General features: G+C 33.3%; 1 protein-coding gene across 50 annotated transcripts in view; it reads left to right on the top strand.

Moving 5' to 3' along the window:
- Window positions 1-23,260, top strand: part of ADGRL2 (adhesion G protein-coupled receptor L2) — a 577,862-nt gene that overhangs the window by 519,998 nt on the left and 34,604 nt on the right. For 26 of the 50 annotated variants that reach the window (XM_054532529.2, XM_063711525.1, XM_054532536.2 and 23 more), the window contains 7 exons: window positions 2,086-2,195; window positions 8,305-9,105; window positions 15,562-15,855; window positions 16,392-16,495; window positions 17,329-17,514; window positions 18,358-18,396; window positions 21,267-21,450. In XM_054532529.2, the coding sequence (XP_054388504.1) occupies window positions 2,086-2,195; window positions 8,305-9,105; window positions 15,562-15,855; window positions 16,392-16,495; window positions 17,329-17,514; window positions 18,358-18,396; window positions 21,267-21,450 (1,718 nt within the window). The remainder of the gene's footprint in view (window positions 1-2,085; window positions 2,196-8,304; window positions 9,106-15,561; window positions 15,856-16,391; window positions 16,496-17,328; window positions 17,515-18,357; window positions 18,397-21,266; window positions 21,451-23,260) is intronic. The other 24 variants (XM_063711500.1, XM_063711541.1, XM_063711579.1 and 21 more) reach the window with 1 other exon arrangement.

Raw genomic sequence — 23,260 nt, 5'->3', positions numbered from 1 at the left:
AGCCTTTTGTAAGAAGGGAAGGTTGATAAACTAAATGAAGAGTTTACTCACAATAAAAATTGTTATTTGGAGGGGTTTTTGTAATCATATTTAAATACCATTCAAAACCTAACAGTTTGGTTGAGTAGTTATAAAATGTATACTGTGGGAGTATCTGAAAGGGATATCTAACACACAGTTGTTTATGTTTCTTCATTTCTGAGAGGTGTGAGGGTGTGATAAAAGGAAGATCTCTGTAGGTATGAATAAATACAAACAAGGAAATGAAAGGACTTTTGTTTTTAATGGGACCAAGTTAGTGATTTGAGGATTTCTGGCAGATCAAGAAACTAAAAAAGCAGTGAACTGTCTTTTTGCTGCAAAAGTTTAAAAAGGAAGAAAAATGAAACATGAGAATTATTTTTATTAGTTGGGAACATTAGTTATTGACCTATTGAGAAACTGTAAACCTACCTCTTGTCTTGAATTTTAGGATGTGAAGTAGGTTCTGTGATTCATGTTAAAATAATTCGTTTACACTAAGTGGTGAACCACTGGCATATTTCTTCAGATGAGTGAACCAAATTAAGAGAAATACAGAATAATGACAGGAAAACATATGTTACAGAAGATTGTGACACTATACCATTTACATTATTTACATTCTTGAAAATTACAGTATATGGTATATTTCTAAAAAAACACTGCTATACTCTATTATAATCATGATAAAAGTTACTTATAATTTATTTAATATTTAAGTCTTCTTTGAAGTTCATTGTAGTATACTTTGAATTATAAAATTTACCTATTTAATCCTGTAGTTTTCAGGCTTTGCTGCTCTTCAAAGAGAAAGTCTGGTTTTGAGTTGAAATGGCACCAAAGTATATGACTGTTCCTACCCATCTTTAACATGATTCACCTTCTACTGCCCTTTAGTTAGTGGTGCTAGAAACTGGGATGCTTTTTCAAAATTCTTTATAGTGCTATTTTATAGTTCAGTTATTTTATGCACTATCGAATATGTGGTATTCCAACTGTTAAATAAATGTTGTTATAATGTTCTCGTTCTGCTTGATTTGCCTTCTTAATGTATGCGCTATCAGAAAATACAATAAAAACCCTGAAAACATTCCATTCATTAGGTTATAATCAAATCAAATTATAAAAGAAATAGTTGTTGCCTTTACAAAAGTTATGAAAAGACCTTTTGGACAAATTCATAGAACTTACGTATCATTTTATCTGGAATTCTAACCTATTTCTAATATTCTTGGTGAATTAATGACATTGCAAAAACAAGGAAATAATTCCTTATAACAATAATTAGAACATTCTAGGCATCATGTTAGTACAACATTCTTTTTAATGTTATATTTTAGGGAGTACTGGTGTTGAACCGAGGTACGTAGTCATCTCATAATTATATAGGCACGTTGATCTATGAATAGAAAGAGTAACAATAATGCTTAGACATTACATATGTGCCAAAGCATTTTTCTAAATCCTTTAAATGCACTTTATCATTTATGTGGACTATAGCATATAAGGTGTGCTCTACTAGCTTAGTTTCTGGTATTCCAGAAAGTATGTACAATAAAGAACTTCACACCCAACTGAATTTAGACGATAAAATTAAAATCCTGGCTCCTTATTTGTTTTGTGTTGTCAAAAACTTCCTGCTGAGAAATTCGGGTTTTGACTCTAAAGTTTCTGTTTAGTTATAGGACCATTTTTAAAAATTGTAATCTTAATTCTTAAGTATGATGTCTAATATCCTAGTAAGATATTTGTTATTGTTCTTGTTGTCGTTCAGTTCATGTTGAATGTATCAAAAATTAAAATGTATAACAGAATAATAAGAAACTGTTGGCCATTATTTTTTTACTTCTAGTTAAAATTTAGTGTGACCCATAATACCACCGTATTACAACATAAAACAAAACTCTTATAAAGTATTTAATAATGTAGAGTAACGTAACATCACTTGAATTTTTGTTTTGTTTCTAGTTGCTTAAAGAAAATGAGAAAAACTTCTATGTTATATTTAAGTGAAAAAAATCAAATAAATTATGTTACACCAGTTTGATACATTTTGTTTTTCAGGTGCAACAATCGAACACAGTGTATAGTAGTTACTGGGTCAGATGTGTTTCCTGATCCATGTCCTGGAACATACAAATACCTTGAAGTCCAATATGAATGTGTCCCTTACAGTAAGTATGCAGTTTATATTTTTTTACACTTTGCCCAGCATTACTCGTTGATGCTGAAAGACTACACATGTGAAAGAAGCATATATTTGTGGCCTACAAAACCATTATGCATGCAGAGCACTAACAGACTTGGGCCTCCAATTAGCTTCATGAAGTGTGGAAGGAAGCCATAGTGTGATGCTGGCCAAGTGTCTGTCTGTGTTCTTAAGTGTTTGGCTTTTAAGGCTAGTGTTTTTCCAGAAAACAAACTTGAATTAGCTATTCAATACAGCTGATAGAAATCTGTACTTTTGCCCAATACCAGTTGCTGACAAATTGGTTTGGCTCACAGTTTTCTAAAGAAGGAATTGACTTCAGTTTTAATCGTGAGCTACTTGAATGGCTACCTGCTGTTGTAGTAACTTTAGTGCTGGGTAAAAGCTACCATTGCAGTAACTGAGGCAAGTGCTTTACTTTTTGTTCTATTGTCTTTAAGGGAGCATTTCTTTATGGGATTCAATGATGAAACCTTAATGCTAAATAAAATAGTTAGATATAATATAACTTTGCACATGGTTCTGTTTTTATTTTTGCAGCATCATTTTTAAGATCCTACAGATGGATATTTAAAATTCAATTGAAAAGTTTATAGGTAGGCTTCGGCCAGTCGTCAAATTTTGTGTAGTTTTCCTTCTAATCTCAGAATTCGTACTTCAAAATTGTATTCTATACTTTCAATTTTAAAAAGCTTAGGATTTTAGACAACTTAAAGGTTTGAATATTACCTGATTTTCACAAGCTAGTTTGATAGTATTGTCTTCTTTGCTTTTTAAATTATAGAAAAGATAGAGATGTCATTTAGCCATGTTAGTTCATAGGCATTTGAATTATATGTTTTTTATCAGCAATTTTGCTGATTTGAGACAGTTTTTGTACACTTTCCTCCTTTAAAAAAAAGGATTTGCCAAATAATGAAATTGCTGTTTCCAGAACCTCAAAAGCTAGGTCATTAGTTCTAACAGATTTATATGTTCAAACTGTCAATATTTCTAAAACCAAAGGGCCAAATTCTGATAGATCTGCTGTGTCCCATATGGTAGTAATACATTCTGACACATGCTGTGAAGGCACTCTCCATCTTTTCTCTGACACAGTTTTGACAAATTGGCTTTTTGTTTTATCAGTTAAAGGCCAAACACAGATTATCTTTTCATCCCTGCTCTGTGTTCCTGTGTTACTGTGAAATGGATGCTTTTTATGTTTTCAGTATTTTCTATACCATTTGTAGGATTGGAAGCCTACTGAGTACACTGATCTTTATATCATTTCTCCTGTGTAGTGTTGGTGGCTTACGTAATCATTCTCCTGTGCCACTAGAGGAACATTGTATTCTTTTGACCTAACCAAAATTTTGTTCCATAAAGTCACTTTCACTTGAATTTAGCATGGTTTCTGTCCTCAAATTAGAGAAGAAATAACAGCATCCATTCCCAAACAGTGGAATCAGTCAGAGCTGCCAAGAATTGTCTTTCTGGAGCCAGTTCCTGTAACCTAGTCTATAGATCAAGAACAGTGTTAAGCAAATATTATTTTCAGACTCATAAGCTATTTCTTGTGCTGTTTAAGAAAGGAAAATGTGGATATCTTCTGGAACATCTAACTTGCAAAATTTTACTTTTTCAGTTCCCCAGAAGTATTGTACATTGTGCAGTAAACTTGCAAATAGCTATACTCAGAGAAGTATTTGTTCCTTTTAGTTTTTGTCTTTTAATTTAAAAAAATCAGTAATTAATTTGCTGTTACCTTTCTAGATGTTTGCACGAGGCAGAAATAAGTCTATGGGTTTTTTTTTTAATTACTCCTTGCTAAAGAATAAAAGTAATTATAATTCCTATATACTCTACAGTAGTGACACTCTATAAATTGCACGGTTTCAACTAATATTAAAATATAATGCAAAGAGTCTTCTTAGATTATTCTAATCATATGTAGGACAATGTCTTCTCTTACCTCTTTTTCCCATTTCCTCACCTTTTGTTTCTTTGTGCTTCTGTCCATTGTATTCATTCCTTATACTTTCTTTTAGTTTAAGCCTTTAGCTTTCACTTTCTCCTTGATTTAGTAGTGTTTTTGTAACATTTGCATACCTCTTTTACACGTTACTTAGTTGATAAAATTGTCACCATCAGATAACATTTATTATGTAATTTTTACCACTTGGCTTTATACCAATTTCTATCAACAGCAAATCCTCCAGGATCTTATATATTCCAATTAAGTCCTATTATAAAACAATTTCAGAAGGTTTTCATGACTTCTGAAAATTTTAAAAGAAATTTGCTCAACAGAGAACATTAGAAATGCTGTTACTTTGTTTACTTTTGTATGTTTATAAACAGGCACATGCATTATATGTGATGCTTGTACTTGCCCAGTTAATATCCATGTCAAAAGTGCACATATACAGGGTATCCATTGTCATTGCCAGACTGTTAGGAATTGCATATATTTATATTTGAAAGAAGTCATAAAGATCTTGGAGGATAAAGCAGAGTAATCAGATTGGAATTTTGCATCCTGCAGGCAGGATTTGGTTTTGATTTTTGTACCTCTTATTTCAAAGTATCATTGTAAAACTACTATAATATTAGCCACAAATTTTATTTAATATGAAAAATAGCCATTATTATTGATTAAATCATTATTAATGAATAAACATGCTTATTCAATGAAATAGTGTGTCACTTCACATACAGAGTATGTAGGCTGTGTAGGTAGTTTGGGTTAATTTCTTGTCGTGCATATCCATGTAGTCCTCCACTGATGTTCGTGGGTCATATACTTGTATGTTTGGTCTAAAGAAAAGTAAGTGTATTGTTAATTCATACGGCTCTTACGACAAGTTGTAGTATATATTTGGCATGTGATGGAGAATACTGATTATATTAATTTTATTGTATTTTTGTACTTTTCTACTGATAGAATTTTGGCAGGTTTCACAGATGTCTGTCCTTTTGATTTTCATAAAAATAATAACGTAGGGACTTTTTTGTTGTAAAGAGCAATATTTTCCTTATATGATTCATTAATCATCAAAGGTTTATAATATTTTAAATCTTTACTTTTGAGTGTTACTTACTTTTCAACAGAATTATAAAATATATACAATATATAATTTACATTTATTTTCCTTTAATATGTGATATCAATTAAGTCTCAAGTAAATAAAGACTGATATTCTGTTCACTAACTACATTGTAATTTTAGTTTATCAAATAATAAAATTTAGCCATTTTCAATGAATGGAAAGCAAAATACACTTTCTACATCTTCTATTGAACTTGTTTTAAGTTCTTTTTTAAATAAACATTTTAAAATGTATTATTTCCATCCTTTACATTTAATTTATTTCAGTAAAATTATCCTTTCCTTAGGGGAAAAAAGCGTACAGCTGTATATAAATGTAGTTTGAGTAGTCACAATGCTAATGATTTCTCTTATCCTCATTTTCTCACCACGCCCTTCCGTTATTGATTCTAAGCAGGTATAATATTGCTCTTTGCTGAGGAGTAATTTTAGGACTAGTGGTTTATACAAAAGTGTTGTTTTCAAGACAGTAATGTTGAATTTCTTGTTTTTCAGATGTAGTCAGAATTACACATTATAGAGCAAGTATGTTTCCTGAAAGTGGTTACATAGACCAAGTTGACTGGGGAAAGTTGTATGCCATTCCTATGGCAAAAATGTTCGTGTGATGTTTTTTCCCATAGGTGTTTCAGAAGGTCAACAGTTAATCTTGATGAATTATTGTAATTTTTAAAAATTAATCAAACTAAGATCTTAATAAAATGTGCACTACTCTGAGTACATTTTGGAAACGCAGTATTAGCACACCTTAATGCATTTTAACAACAGAAAAGGGAGAAACAGACATCAGTCTTGTCATTTTATGAAATTTAGGCAACATACTTCAAACCTATATACAATGTAAAGTAGTATTTTATGGTTTGTAAGTATTAGAATACGGTTTACCAACAAGGATCTTACATAGCCCCCTTCCTAACTGCATAATCTGTTTCTTGAAACTGTAGGAGTTTTTTTTTTCTTTTCCTCATATAACTCTACTAATCAGGTTTGTTTTATGAAAGCATTTACTTTTTATAAGGTCTGTGGAGTCAAGGTATTTGCTTTGAATGCTCAATATGATTGTTGTTGCATGCTAGCTTGCTTTCTATGTAAATTGATGATGGTAGAATTGTCATAATAATCTAACCATAATTCTTTCTTCCTTTTTCTCCTTGCCTACTGTGCTTGCTTTTCCCTTGTATGTATTTTGCTTACTTTTTTTTATAGACTTAGTATTACAAGTTTGAGATATATAATATAGAAAATTTAATAAGAATTTTATATTAAAATGTATATGTAAACCTAACTAAGTAAATATACTAATTCCTAGTGGGGAAGAAAGGTACTACCTTACCCTCCTCTTCAAAATCTCTACTGGTGGTGGGGGGATATTTATATATTCCTAAAGAGGAGGCTTTTTTAATGGTTAAAATTAATTTATCTAGGAATAGAAAATAGTAGAAAAACAATTGAAACATACTGGGATGCATAATTATATATTTCTTCTTAGTAAATATCTATGAAAAACATGTAACCACATCAGAATTAAATTTGATCTAAACTCCAAAATTAAGTTGTGATTTTTATAAATGTATTTTTCTATTGTTATGCTTATCTAAAGTTAGTTTAATAATTGATTTCACATAAGATAAATGGGGATGATGTACCTATGCATGCATTTATGTCTATAGCATACATATAGAAAGTAAAACTTGGTAAGAATGCTGAGTGACTTTGGAAAGGCAAGAGTATGTATACCATGCATTAGTGAAGAGTTTCATTATTTATTCAGGTACACTAAGTGAAGCAACATGCCAACATATTTGTATTGCCTCCTTAATCTCCTAAAATGATTGATCCATGTTCTTTTATGTAACTTTAGAATCTTTCTCCTGCTAGGTTTTCCTGTTGTGTGTTTCTCTTTATCCAAAGTAGTACAGCTCTTAATTCTTCCTATATTTAGCATCTGTTACGAATTCAGTCTTAGACTAATAGTCAATTTATTTTAATCTTTTTTCTTTTTTCCTTGCACCTTTTTTATTTTTCTTCCCGATGCTTAAAATAGAAGTGGAGCAAAAAGGTAAATAACATACAGTCTGAACCCCAGCTCCCTGTTATGTGCCTTATGGATGTTAACCTCCTCCCTCCCCTCTCCCCACAACACTCCTGTATTAAAATAATCAGCAGGATCTCATAAATGCCACCTCATAAGGAAGTCAACTGTTTACAATGAAATTGTATGACTGCTAAACCTGGTGATGGGGTAAAAATTCTGAAGTCGGCGAGGGGGAACTGCCCTTTCTCTGTTTCTTTTTTACCCTTTATCTCTTTTTCTGACACCCTTGGATATTTTCTTATAATTAAAGTGTCATCTTGCCTGGCTTCCAGAACCCTCTCCATAGCATGCCATGGTTACAGGGTCTCCTGATTGTTTCATCACTGCTTTTCTTGCATTTACTTTTCTGTGCTCCTAATTGCATTTTCCGAATATCTATGTTCCTCAAATTGAAGCACCTTTGTTTTCAGTCTAACTTATGTAAAAGTTCTAAATAAGTCTTCACATTGGGTTTTCTGTTTTATTTGCCTTATTTCATGGTTTTGCTTTTGGGGGCTCATAGGTGAAGTAGGGGGTTGAAAGGTATAATGTTTGTAATAAAATGCAATATATATTGTTGTGCAAAAGCTCAAACTTTTAAAACATAGGTTAACAGATTATAAGATGAAAACATAGCAAAAATTTAAATTGTCAGACCATTTATAAATGATCTTAAACTTAGGCTTTTGTTAGTGAAAATAAACATAAACTCCAGTTACTTTGTACCCTGATACACTGATTATGCTAACTTTAGAAAAGAAGGGTAGTATTTGTATTAAGTATAAATTTTGGTAAAATTGAATGCTAATAATGTGAATTTTTCCCTTTTGATTTGTGATCACTGAAACGTGTTTGCCTGTGTAATTTTTTAACTTGGCTTAATTTTTGTCTTTTCTCTGTAACTGTTAGTTTTTGTGTGTCCTGGGACCTTGAAAGCAATTGTGGACTCACCATGTATATATGAAGCTGAACAAAAGGCAGGTGCTTGGTGCAAGGACCCTCTTCAGGCTGCAGATAAAATTTATTTCATGCCCTGGACTCCCTATCGTACCGATACTTTAATAGAATATGCTTCTTTAGAAGATTTCCAAAATAGTCGCCAAACAACAACATATAAACTTCCAAATCGAGTAGATGGTACTGGATTTGTGGTATATGATGGTGCTGTCTTCTTTAACAAAGAAAGAACGAGGAATATTGTGAAATTTGACTTGAGGACTAGAATTAAGAGTGGCGAGGCCATAATTAACTATGCCAACTACCATGATACCTCACCATACAGATGGGGAGGAAAGACTGATATCGACCTAGCAGTTGATGAAAATGGCTTATGGGTCATTTATGCCACTGAACAGAACAATGGCATGATAGTTATTAGCCAGTTGAATCCATACACTCTTCGATTTGAAGCAACGTGGGAGACTGTATACGACAAACGTGCCGCATCAAATGCTTTTATGATATGCGGAGTCCTCTATGTGGTTAGGTCAGTTTATCAAGACAATGAAAGTGAAACAGGCAAGAACTCAATTGATTACATTTATAATACCCGATTAAACCGAGGAGAATATGTAGATGTTCCCTTCCCCAACCAGTATCAGTATATTGCTGCAGTGGATTACAATCCAAGAGATAACCAACTTTACGTGTGGAACAATAACTTCATTTTACGATATTCTCTGGAGTTTGGTCCACCTGATCCTGCCCAAGGTAAGCATGTTTACTTGCTAATGCTTATGTCATTTTGTGAAAAGCATTTTTCTTTTTAAAGACTTCTTAATTTTTTTTTCCTATTTTCTTCCCCTTTTCATAGTTAAAGGACAAAGGACAATGTTGTGGTACATTTTAGCCTTATTATGCTTCGTTTTCTTTTTCTCAATTTCTTCATTTTAATGTTGGCTTCAAGAAATTGTGGCATTATTGGTCAGTTTAAACTTTTCTCATTGCTAAAAATATAATACTAACCAGAAACCTGTTAGCAGTGTTTTTTTGTTTGGTTGTTTTCCCCTACTTGACTGCTGAATTGATTACAATCTATGTGCAGACCTTTTAACTTCTTGGCACCAGTGGTTAAAGGAAACGTGTGTTAGGAAGTCCCAAGAGAATGGCTAGGCTTGATGTACAATGCCAGATATATGCGTTCTAAAGTTTTGGTGTCTGTTCTCTGAGTAGGAGAGGGAGCCATCCAATATTTTTCTAGATTATCATGTAAAATTACATGTTTTTATTTTCTGATAAATTAGTGACAGTTTTAAGTCAATATTTCTGTGACTTTAACAATCATATGAACCAAGCTTTACATGATCCCAAGTGATGGCTTGTGATGACAGATATGCTAGCATTGTGTGATTTATATTCTCTTTATGGAGGATCATTACTTTAGAAAGTAATGCTAAATTTTTGGAAATATACTTTGGTTTATTAAGTGAGTTCAATTTTGTGGGAAATAATTTTTGATGATGAATACTTCATTAAAACAAGATTATCTCATACTCATGATGAAAGAATAACTTGTTAATGTATTATTATAGAGCTTGCACTGTTTGTAAGTCTTCTATTTGAACAGTGTGTGTTTAAGATCTGAATTAATATCCTAATTTACTGAGTTAATCTTGAAATTATTGCATTATTTCAAAATTTTAGGAACTAGTAAGTTCTTTGGAGTGATTAAATTAATATCTTCAATAGGGTGGGGCAGAGACTAATATATTTTTTCTTCTCTTTTTTTTTCTTTTATTATTATTATTATTATTATTATTATTATTTTCTTCTCTTAAAGCGATGCAAGTACACACACTTAAATATGTTCATAACAAACACATACCCATACATATTTTAAGATATGCTGTTAATCAGTTTTAAATATTGTCATACGGTCAGGACCTCAAAAGCAGAAGTCACAGCTCTCTGTCATGGAATTTCTAATTTGAGTTATTGTAGAATATCAAAATACGTGAGTTTTGCTTATATAACAACAATAATGATCCACTGACTTAGTGTGTAGCCCCTTTTTCCCTAAATCAGGTTACGTTTGTATTTTTTGGCTTATAGTTGTAGCAGTAATGTTCATTGTTAAATTTATAACAATGAAATCTTTTAGGGCATATAGTTTTATTGATAGTATCTTGGAATCATTTATTTAAAAATGTATACATATGTTTGCTCATGAGGCAGCAGTTTGGTTTGTTTCATCTATTTCAATTGTTTTTCCAAAAGCTGCTACTACAGTGGTGCTTCTTTATCCTATAGGTTTGTCAAAAGGCAAACTTAAGGCATTGACAGACTTGTATTGGCATTGGCTAAAATTATATTGATCCTTATGTTAACCTTTTTGTAGCCTGTGTTAGTCTCACAGTTGTTAGATTTGTCTTGGGTAGCAGTAAGTTTTTTGTCATCCTCAGAAAAAAAAGAAAGGAAAAAAAATGTTTTACAAATCGCAAATTCATAATCAGGCAACAACCTGAAGAACTGTGAATAAAGTTGAGTGAGTATAATTCAGTTCAACAAATGAAAACATTACCCATCTACTTGCCACAAAGTACTTCAGCGAATACAAAGATGGTTAGTAATGTCATCCTCCACATGTGTCATATATTCTAGCAAATAATTTGATCCATTTTAGATGAAAAGTCTTTGATAGTTTAGATGCTTTTGGAAAGAGCAGTTAACAGCCTTGAAAATGAGAAGCTTTGGCAGATGTAGCAACTGTATGTTCCTACAACTATGATGTTTTGTCATCCAAAATAGCCATTCTTAAATAGTCCCAGAACATGAAAATTCATATTGACCCCTTATTCAGCCCTCAGTGATGAAAAGTATTATCTGACCTAAATTTCTCTCACTGTTGTTTGACCGGTATTCATTCTCTCTCTCTCTCTCTCTCTCTCCTTGTAATTTATATGATGCATTTAGAGACTCCTGTCTCTCTCATCCAAGATGTGTGCTACCTATATGCATGTAGGTGGGGTCTTGCAGAACTATTCTGGCCCACAAATTTAGGTCAAACCAATAAGCCACTGTCAACTTTCCAAAAACAAGATCCAAGAAACTAATAGAACAGAGCAATCAGAGAAATGAGGTCTTTTGCCTGTCATAAAGTAGTGATTGATTTATTTTGCTGAAATTCGTAGTTCAAGTCATCTGTGCTGGATTTGCTATCACATATATGGCCAAGGCATAAATTGTGCTGTAAAATTATCCATTCTTTTTTTTCATTATTCATATCATTTTTCATTGTGGACTGTTTAATAATATATTAGCTTCAATACTTTTTCCCATTTATAAATCCAAGCCTTTTCATTCCTAAAACCACACGCATATTATTTTTGTGTCCTAATCTTTTTTTTTGGTGAGTTTTGAGCTTTATGTGAACCATGCATAGTTCATTTGCTCCACTCCCCTACACGAGGTCTGGTTTTCCTCTTTCACCTTCTCCCTCTCTGGAATGGCCTTAGGAAAAACTCTTTCCAGTCCTGTTTTAACTCTTTTCCATTTCTTAATCTGAATTGCTTTATATTTACTTAATCTGTCTGCACATCTGATATCCCAAATATTATAAAGAAAATGATGTGTTTTTACTTGGCTTTTGGCAGTTCCTCAACATTTGTGTTAGGCTAATTAATGATGGGATACACTTCTGTAATACCAGGAAAATATTTTCATAAAGAGAGCCAGTTTTATTTATACATAGCATAGAATACATACTTCCGGAAATACCTTTTCACTGATAAAGAATGCTGTACAAAAGATGATCAGTGTTTTTAGACAGTGAACAGGGGCAAGTTGAATAGGTGCTCGTTTTTGCTTTACCAAGCTACAGAAACTCTAGAGTTCATTTCGTGAACAGTGGGTGAGGGTGAGTTCTTGGACCTCAATGAGGAGAATATTACCCTTAGCATAAATGGCTATTGTCTTCAAACCCTTTCATGGAGGAAAACCCTGGTAATAAATAGAAGTTCTCAGTACATAACCAGAGTAAACTGAACCATTCTGTAATGTGTTAGTTAAAATCTTCATGGGTACTTACTAAGCACGTTTATTAGCATCATTTCTTAGGTATTTTGTTTCTACTCAAATGATAAATGGTAGGTAGAATCCTAAGTCACTGCATGAGTGCATGATACAGCATCAGGATAAATAGAGCTCTATAAAAAAGGGTTTGGATTAGAGTTCTATTTCTATTGTGAGTTGTGTTTTCTATTATTATTTATAGGATATTCTTGAGTTTTGAACCTTTTGCCATGTTTCATTATGGAACTTCTCATTGTTTGTTATTCTAGTCTTATACTTTCTTTCCAAATTGTTATTCTTTTAGAGATTTACACAGAACAGCATGTCAGTTAAATGTTCCCAGATAACTGCAAGGTTACTTGTTGGATGCCATATTTTTCTAGAGTCTATGAAAATCTGTAACTAGGCAAGTAAGATCATAGCATTTAAGAGTATGGGAAAGTGACCTTAAACAAATTACTTAACTTCATCATTCAGTTTCCTTATCTGTAAAAGGAAGATAATTATAGTGCCTACTTCATGGAGTTGTGGTAAGGATTAAATAAGATGATCTGATTATCCATGAATGGTGATTGGCATAGCACCTGGCACATAAATGCTAAATCAACATATGCTTTTATCATTACCAGATGCCCTATTTGGGCCATTTCCACCTGTGGAAGTAAATAATAATTTTTAGAAATATATCTGCATTTCTAGCCTTCACATCAGAACAAAAGTTGCTTTTCTTCTGGTATTGCTAAACTTAAACCTTCCAAAATCCCAGAAATTCTATGTGTACCTCTAAAAGATTTATTTTTGTCACTTTAAGCTTTATGATCATGTTTATTTTCATGATATCCCAATATTTCACTGATTTATTTTTGAAGAATAAGTTGATTCCCTTTAATCTATTTTGGTGATCAAAAGGTAAAAAGGTGGCTGGGCACTGTCGCTCATGCCTGTAATCCCAGCACTTTGGGAGGCCAAGGCGGGCGGATCACGAGGTCAGGAGATCGAGACCATCCAGGCCAATATGGTGAAACCCTGTCTCTACTAAAAATACAAAAATTAGCTGGGTGTGGTGGTGGGTGCCTGTAATCCCAGCTACTCGGGAGGCTGAAGCAGGAGAATGGCTTGAACGCGGGAGGCGGAGGTTGCAGTGAGCCAAGACCACACCACTGCACTCCAGCCTGGTGACAGAGCAAGACTCCGCCTCAAAAAAAAAAAGGGTGAAAAGGTATAAAAATAAATTATCAAAAAAAAAAAATGGAAACATGACTGTAGAATGTTGCATGAAATTTTGCACATTTAATTGAGGTCCTTTTATTGTCTACCTTGACTCGATTATTATGAATCTCGACTAATGCTTAGCTAACAAATCACTAATTGTAGTATTAATACATATTTCAGTGATTAAATATGTACTAGTTAGTACAGTGTCAAGGGATATATCAGGTAGTGTAGCACTCAAGCATTTTGCTCTGCCCCCTTCTTTTTTCTGATTCCCGACTACCCTTTAAGACTTGATTCAGCAGCTGCTTGATTCAGCAGCAGTCATTTGACACTTCTGCAAAAGATTGTGATGCTTTTGACAAATGTTAATTGAGAAAGCACTGAAAGCCTGGCTGCATTGTAATCAAAAGGAAATTACAGAGGTTTAACAAGGTGTCAAGCAAGTGCTTTAAAGAAAAGATAGACAGGTTTGAATAGGTTTCTGCAGCAGCTGGCTAGGCATGATGTTTGACTAATGTACATAGGCATCTCTCATATGGTCAATAAATTATGCCCTGGAAATAAAACACATGCTTTAGAAGTTTCTCTTGAGATAGAGGGGGAAAAGGAATAAAACGTGTATAGTGTACTTATTGGTAACAAGAAGTATGTAACTACTAAAGAACTAGAAACATGTCACACTACTTTTTTGTAGTTTACTCTCAGTAGTGTCAGAATTAATAAAGAAAGATTGATGGACCACAGCTTAAAATAGTAAACATATCAGTGATAATATGAACTTGTTTTCTAATAAATTCTAATATTCTAGCTTATTATCTCGTGTAGATAAAGTGTAAAATAAGTTGATTTTATTAAGATGATTTGAAAACATAGCTATTTTTCATTTGCTCTACTACAACGATTTAAATTTAAGGCATCATATATGTAAGGTTTTAAGAGCCAATAATCTGTAAATGTTGATACAACTTTTGTGTGATTTCCTCCAACAGTTTTTAAGTGGTAGTATTAAATTTTTACTGACAGATTTTTGTTGTTGTTTAAATTAATTCAATGGTAATTAATGGAAGAAACATTGAGCTCCACTATTTCTTAAACCTAGTGGATTTAAGTTTAGTAACACTGGAAGGCAAAAATAACCTTTAAAAATAATGAAAACATTTTTGCTTTTAAATGTGTAACGATAGTTCGTTTATATTCTCTGTTAAGGGTGACTAAGATATGAAGGGTTGGTTTGAATTAGGCATGATTTGATCTGATGCTTTATCTTGGTAAGAGATTCCACCTCTGACTGGAACTAGCTGCTTCTTCATGCCTACCTTTTCCGAGGTAACGATGCCGAAGCCTGAGATGTTTCCTTAATAAAACAGCACAAGCATGCCAAGCTTATCTTCTGTTTGAATCTAATCAGGCATGCTGATCATGCTCAGGCAGGAACGGCTGCTGGGTGGAAAGATGTCACAGTATTTATTTTCTTGCAATATGTAAAGTGGGTGACTTTAAATTTTTTTATCGTCCTAATTATATATAATCATCACAGTTTTGTTAATGCTTTGAATTTGATTGCTTATAGAATGTGAGTTTATACAATAGAATTTTTCTAAATTAAACTGTCCCACATTTCCTGTTAAACAGTATGTGATGAAATTTTACTTAAACTGTACTGTCACATATTTCATTGAGAAATAAAGAGTCATACAGCAAACGCTATAGTAAAGCCTAAACTACCTACCTTCTCTTAGCATCAGTATAAATAAATTGGAACAGATGAAAAGATTTATTCTTATGAGCGATATTGTCAGTAATTCTCATTTCCTTGGTTTGTGGGCAGACAGATGGGTAGGGTTTTGTGTGTGTGTGTGCATGCACACATTCCACGTGTGCATGACTGTATGTGAGTGCAAGTGTGTGTTTGAGATTAATATACTCATCTTTTTTCCATAGTGCCTACCACAGCTGTGACAATAACTTCTTCAGCTGAGCTGTTCAAAACCACAATATCAACCACAAGCACTACTTCACAGAAAGGCCCCATGAGCACAACTGTAGCTGGATCACAGGAAGGAAGCAAAGGGACAAAACCACCTCCAGCAGTTTCTACAACCAAAATTCCACCTATAACAAATATTTTTCCCCTGCCAGAGAGATTCTGTGAAGCATTAGACTCCAAGGGGATAAAGTGGCCTCAGACACAAAGGGGAATGATGGTTGAACGACCATGCCCCAAGGGAACAAGAGGTATTTTCTATAAACTACCATGCATATATTTTTCAATTTAGTAAGTAGGTTCTATATTACAATGAAGTGATTTTATTCGAAGAAAGCGATGTTTACAGTAGCTAACTTTATTTTTGTACTTTGGTAATATAATATCTATGGACAAAGTTTTTTAAACTGTAAAAGTCATTTAAGATCAGGCACTATAAATTACCTCTCCCTTTCAGAGACCTAGGTCAAGCCTGAGATTTTTGCCCCAAGACTCTAGTGAGTCTTCCTTACAGCTGCCTTTCTCATTATAAGCATCACTTTGGATGAGTCCCAAGAAAATTAAGGGGTTTTGTTTGTTTGCCATAAATACATAATATTTCTATGCTGACTTCATATTTAACATTTATAATCTGCATTACACCCTACTTTTTGTCACTTATTGTCAAATACTTGCATTAGAGTTTATTCAAAATTTAACATGCAGAGCAGGATCATCATAGCTGATTTCTCGAATGCATGCAGAAAAATGGTTTCAATTTTACTGTTGTTTTCTACATCTGTTGTAGGAACTGCCTCATATCTCTGCATGATTTCCACTGGAACATGGAATCCTAAGGGCCCCGATCTTAGCAACTGTACCTCACACTGGGTGAATCAGCTGGCTCAGAAGGTTGGTTGGAACCTTTTAATATGACACATTGGTGATTTAGGGCATTAACTTCTAACATAAATAATTTAGCTTTGTGTGTTAAAACCAGCTTTATTGCTCTTTGTTCAGTATAAAAGTAAAAAAAAATTACACATAGTTTTGTCTGTAAACTGTTTATTGAAAGTTACATATGTTTGGGGGTATCCTGTTTTCTATGTTAAGCTTTTTAGTGAGTAATGTTTGTTAATTTCATTCATATTTAGTTCTGTTTCTTTTGATGTTCATAAGACAAACTGCGTTCGCCGATTAAATAAAATATAATTAAGTTTACAACTGAATCCACAGAATGCAAGCAGATGTTTATATCACACATGATTATGGTAGAATGAGTAAACTACTTTAAAAGGCATTAGTAACTTTAATATTACAGTGTAATGCAATGCCATTTTTTCTCCGCCTTCATCTACCTTTATGACGAATAAATATCAGATAATAACCCTCAGTATCATGCTGATTACATACTGACTTAAATTCTGGATCACTGGAATAAATAAGACTTTAAAATAACAATTTTAAATGGTTGCAGTGAAATGAGAGAACTGGCTGAAATTTTTGAGAAAGGATTTTTTTTTCCTTTTTATTTCTTTTAAATGCCTGGTTCAGAATTTTGTTTGTGTGTGTTGATAATCTAAGAGCCTGAAACTTCTAAGACAAAGAGAAAGTTATCGGTCTCAATTAGTTGGAGAATTTAACATTCGCAAATTTTTTTCACCACAATAAAGATACTCAAGGAGAACTAGAAGCTGTAAACAGAACAAAAAATTTAAATGAGATAATACAAATTGTCGTTTCAGATCAGAAGTGGAGAAAATGCTGCTAGTCTTGCCAATGAACTGGCTAAACATACCAAAGGGCCAGTGTTTGCTGGGGATGTAAGTTCTTCAGTGAGATTGATGGAGCAGTTGGTGGACATCCTTGATGCACAGCTGCAGGAACTGAAACCTAGTGAAAAAGATTCAGCTGGACGGAGTTATAACAAGGTAGGGAGAACTCTTCTGTTATTTTGAATTAGACATTTGGTATGGCAGCTCTTGTCTTATAGCAGTTGAGAGCCAAATCTTTGGCCCCGGGACATATACTTAGAAGCAAAATTCCTAATTTGGTTCATTTTTCCAAGGAAGAATTACAGTTGAGAAAAGAGCAATGTGCCCTGCCCTCCCAAAAAAGTGTAAATGATGTTAATTACCTGAGAGAGATCTTAGTTGGTGGCAAACTTTATCCATCTGATTGTGGTCAATACTGTCAGTGTATAATGCATTATCTGCACTTGGAGAGATATTATATGTTATACAGTTGATATACTTTGTATGCTAATACATGGAACTCTTATAGTTGCAGCAAAATTTTGACACATATAGGAATATTAGCCACTGAAATATTTCTTTCAATGGCAGCTTTTGGAAGAAGGACAAGTTGCCATCTCCAGGAATATATTGTTATCAGTGCCGTTAATGTTTCCTATTATGACAAAAGTTGGATTGCTACTTTTCATCACACTATAAGTGTTTATATTAGGTTCATAGGAACCCAAAATCTGTGCCTAATGTGGTTCTACCTGGTTAAAAAATTGACTTTTTTTTTTTTACTGCAGTATATATTTTGTCTCTTTTTGTCAACATATTTTAGATTAGTATACTTCATAAAATAGAATAAAAAACTGTAAATAAGCAGTTTTGGTAGTCAGTGCAGACTCAGACTCCAGACGACTACTGCATATAAACTTCGAGCTCTGGAACACCACCTTAATTTTTGAGGATTTCTTCTTTCCTCATTTTCAGCAGATAAAAATCTAACCTCTGATTTTCTTTTCTTTTACTTAAAAGCTCCAAAAACGAGAGAAGACATGCAGGGCTTACCTTAAGGTATCTCTCCTGTGCTGTCACCCTGCTTTCTCCCTTCTTCAGCTACCTGCCACGCTTTATCATCTTGCTGCATGATCCAATGTATTTCAGTCTTTGATAATTATATAATGTGCCCCATATCAGCTGTACAAATGTTGGCTTTTCACAGGTATATTACTCTCAGAATAAGCAAATAATTTACTTTTAATGATTTTTGCTGTTTTTCCATTCATCCAAAAGTACACGAATTTTAATGAAATATCCTCTTAATTGGAAAGTAATTATGTAGTCTCTTTGTTTCCTGTTGTCATCTCTGTGGATTAAAAAACAACTTGAGTAAAACAGCTATGATATATTCTCGGCAGTTTATCATATCAAAGACTGTATAGTCATAATGTATGTGCATGAAAAAGTCACTGCTTTCTTATCTTTGTGGCATACTTTTAAATAAAATAGGCTTTATTCTGAAATTTTTAGGAGTCATTTCTAGAATCAGGTTGATATGGGGATGGGTTACTAAAAATGAAATATAAGTAATTTGACTGTGATATCTGTATATGTTACACACTGTTTTTTATCAAGCTAATAGGAACAGAAAGCCACTGTTGAGCTCAGAATCCCTGTCCACTCCAGCCGGGTTTTCTTCCTGGTATATCCAAGTAATAGGAAACAGGCTGAGGCTAACAGTGGAATTATGCCATACTGGTTCTGTGTGATAGATCAAAATAACAATACCAAATTGCATTTTGTTCTGTTCTGTGAATTTTAGAAGTTCCTTTTGGGGATATAGTTACTTTCTAACCTTACTTTTCAGGGGACCATAACCGTGGTAAATCAAACCTTGAAGAACGACCCCATATATTGTGACAAGAAAACAAAAGAACTTTTGTAGTTTCTTAGACTAGAGAGTATTAAAAAGGCATGACTTCACTAATTTTGGTTGGCAAGGTCTAGAAAAAAATGACGTCTCACTAGTTAGTATTGGACATTGTTGAACTTGAGAACTTTACAAGAAAAGGTAGTAGGAAAGTCTGTTTTTAGGTAATAATGGTCTGAAAGTCCCCTTTTAGCCTGTTTAATAGGGGCAGAGAAATAACTGCTGAAATCTATAGAATTTTTTTAAACTTCAATGTTCAGTTCACCTTTAAGGTATTAGTTAATGTATGAAATGTAATAATTGGTATGTTGCCCAGGACATACATCTCAGTTGGAAAAGAATAGCTTTTTTTTTTTTCCTTTGGCAGAAAGAGACTACTTCAGGAATATGATTAGGCTAATGATCATTTTGTTCCCACTAGACGAGTACAAATAGTAATAAATAAGGAGTGTTTCAAATTAATAAAAGCATGCCATTAGCAAGTTATGTGTATATGGAGTAAATTTCAGCATGACCTTAATTTCTGACCAGTGTCATTTTCAGTATGTCTCAAATGATCTTCTCTGTTCAGATAAGACTAATAAAACTCTTTAAATTACAAATCAGAAGCTGACTTACACTATGCAAATGAAGCAAGTTCCCACTTTGTGACAGAGGATTCATTTGTAACTTAGATTAGAGAGAGGCTCCAGTCTGTATTTCTTGGTGACTAATGAATCTGGCCTCTGCAGACCAATTTCTGTTCCACTCTAGTTAATGGCTGCAGCAGTATCAGTGTGAGCATTTCGACTATTCTCTCTCCCATTAGAGGGAGAAAAAAAGCCTTTAACGCCACTTGGAAGTATCTTCCACCTGCCAGGAAGGTCGTGGTGGCTCACACGGCAGACAGAACGAGGATATTAAGATGGATTAAGCTAATTAATCTTACTCCGACAGTAGCTTCAAACAACTTTCCCCCCGTTCATATAGTACCTCACGCTAGCAATTTTTATTGTTGTTCTTTTTGTACAATTTTTATTGTTGTTCTTTTTCTTAACTAATTACCAATAGATCAGAACTATGTGTTTATGGGCATAATGACACATTATGACTGGGTGAATGGAATAGAGTAAATAAACTTAGTGATTTCACCTTTCCAAAGAATAGTCAGTGTGTAGCTACAGAGTGTATTAGTATAAGATCCTGCCTTCAGTTGATTAACTGAGTTATATTTTATTTAATGTTATTTTGTGTAGCTATAAATTAAGCCTACATATGTGAATATTTACAACTTGAGTGTTTATGAAGACTTGATTCTACTTTCCTGTTTTCTTTAGCTTATCAGTAGAGGCTTTAATTTTGATTCCTTTCTTTATCCCTTTAAAAGCAGATCATTGTTGATGAATTAAAGTATATGCTCAAGTGTTTTTTAGCTGGACAGAGAATTGGAAGAGTGAAAATGTTCACAGATAAATTATGAACTTTAATGCCACCTTGTTTTTTTTTATTTCAAATGATTATAAGTAGACAGTGTCTATAAGGAATAATTTTGGTTACTATTTTAATTGAGATTCCAAAAAATAATGTAGTTTAATTTTCAAGCATACATATTAATCTATTCCAAAGACATTAGTATTTTTGGTTTAGAATATTCAAGTTTTGAGATTATAAATAGGATGACTTTAGTAGTTTTGACTCTACCTGTAAGAGTAATGTCTCAGATTAAGAGCTGACACAGGTGGTTGTGAACTGTCAACAATTGAGGTGTGATTAAATAAATAGAAACAATCCACCTTTCTACACTTACTCTTTGTAATCAAATAGCAGTCTTTTAATCTTCAGTCAGTCCTGTTTTAAAATGGTCCAGGTATATTTTAAAATGGACCAGATATATGTTGTCTAGGTGTTCTTCCATCTTGAAGTAAGAGTAAATTATCATGACAGATAAATACTACAATTGTCACTCATCAGCGACTGAAAATCACTTTGGTTCTAAAAGCAGTCAAAACTAATGATAGTTTTCTAATGGATACAGGCAATTGTTGACACAGTGGACAACCTTCTGAGACCTGAAGCTTTGGAATCATGGAAACATATGAATTCTTCTGAACAAGCACATACTGCAACAATGTTACTCGATACATTGGAAGAAGGAGCTTTTGTCCTAGCTGACAATCTTTTAGAACCAACAAGGGTCTCAATGCCCACAGAAAATATTGGTAAGTGAATCTACTGTCAAGTTTAATTTTGATTTAGAATATTCATATCTAAGAGGATGATGTTTCCGTTCTGTATCTATTATTTCCCAGTGCTGTACTTCTTTTTTGTCAAATTATTTTTGTCTGTTACCAAGAGAAATTATTGACCACACTTACTAAAATTAATGCAAAAGCCAAACTCTATCCTGTGTTTTACAAGTTGGTTTTATGTGTGTGTGTGTTTTTCCAATTGAAAAATCATTAACAAAAAAGTGTAAGAGTGCCTAATTACCAGAATGTAGATTTTTTAAGTAATGAAAGTACTTGCTATGAAACTGTGGCAAATGCTTAACCGTTTTATATAATATGTTCCTAATAAATTTAAATTATTTTATGGAATGCATTCTCAGTCAGATACTTTAGCACACAGAACTTGAGTCAGATGTTTATATTAAACATAACTGCCTTCAGGTGAAAATGTGGTCAGTGAATTACATCTCCCACAATGCAGAACATCCGTGCCTCATAGATTGCAGAATAGCTACAGATAGTGTTGAAGCATAATTTAGAATTCAGATGCTACCACTGAGAGGTAGGAATTCACTTGTGAAAAATATTTGAAAGAAATACAGTAAAATTTTATTAATTTAGGTTTGAACAATTTAGAATTGTTAATTATTCAGTGAGGTTGAATTCAGATGAAGTTAACAGTATACCTTAGTTAGGGAAGTAAAAAGCTTCCCAAGCATACGTGTAGAAGAACTCAAAAGGGACACAGACTACTCTTCTACCAGAAGCAGTGCTAACTTCATTAGGGCAGCAGATACTGAATGAAGACTTACTATCTGGAATGCCATATCTTAATGCCTAATTATGCCTTAGTGTGCCTGCCTAAGTCATGAGACTTTATATAAAAAATGCAGATCAAAGGAGTATATGAAAGAAATGGACATAAATCAAATTAGCACCTATATTTGAATTCATAACCTTAAATTTATTTTATATGTGAATTTTTAAAAAGAAATGAAATATTTTAAAAATAATTTGTTTTTATTTACTTTGAGGTTTGGGAATGAAAAATCAGTAATTACCAAAGTGGCATATTATGACCTTAATTTATTTTCTAAATATTCTGAAAATTATTAAAAAAAAAAAAACACTAAAATTCCCTTCTTATGCCTCTTCAATTGTGCAAGAAAATTTCATGGGCCGGGTTCACATCTATGCTCCCCATCAGCCTTACATATACAGAACACACTGTAGTTATAGATTCAAGATATTTTTATCCCAGTTTGAGATATATTCTGAACAATTAAATGTCCAGGAATACATTTTTTTCTAGTACCTATGTTTTTCAGAGTTCTAAAGGATTATTTTTCGCTGGGCACAGTGGCTCATGCCTATAATCCCAGCACTTTGGGAGGCCGAGGCAGGCACATTGCTTGAGCTCAGGAGTTCGAGGCCAGCCTGGGCAACATGGTGAAACCCCATCTTTACAAAAAATACACCAAGAAAAAAAAATAGCCGGACATGGTGGCACATGCCTGTAGTCCCAGCTACTTGGGAGGCTGAGGCGGGAGGATCACCTGAGCCCAGGGTGGGAGAGGTTGCAGTGAGCTGAGATCATGCCACTGCACTCCACCCTGGATGATAGAGTGAGACCCCATCTCAAAAAATAAATAAAATTTAATTAAATGAAACTAAAGGATTATTTTTAATATTGATCTTTTTTCGTTTTTAATTAAAAAACACTATGGAGAGACTGGCATCTCTAAAATAATGCTTGGTATTTACTAGTCTAAATGCTGATTACCCAAGAATTATCAATATG

This window comes from Pongo abelii, chromosome 1, assembly GCF_028885655.2.
Source record: "Pongo abelii isolate AG06213 chromosome 1, NHGRI_mPonAbe1-v2.0_pri, whole genome shotgun sequence".
Classification (NCBI taxonomy): Eukaryota; Metazoa; Chordata; class Mammalia; order Primates; family Hominidae; genus Pongo; species Pongo abelii.
The sequence above is the reverse complement of the archived record's forward strand: the minus strand, read 5'-3'. Positions and strand labels throughout refer to the sequence as shown.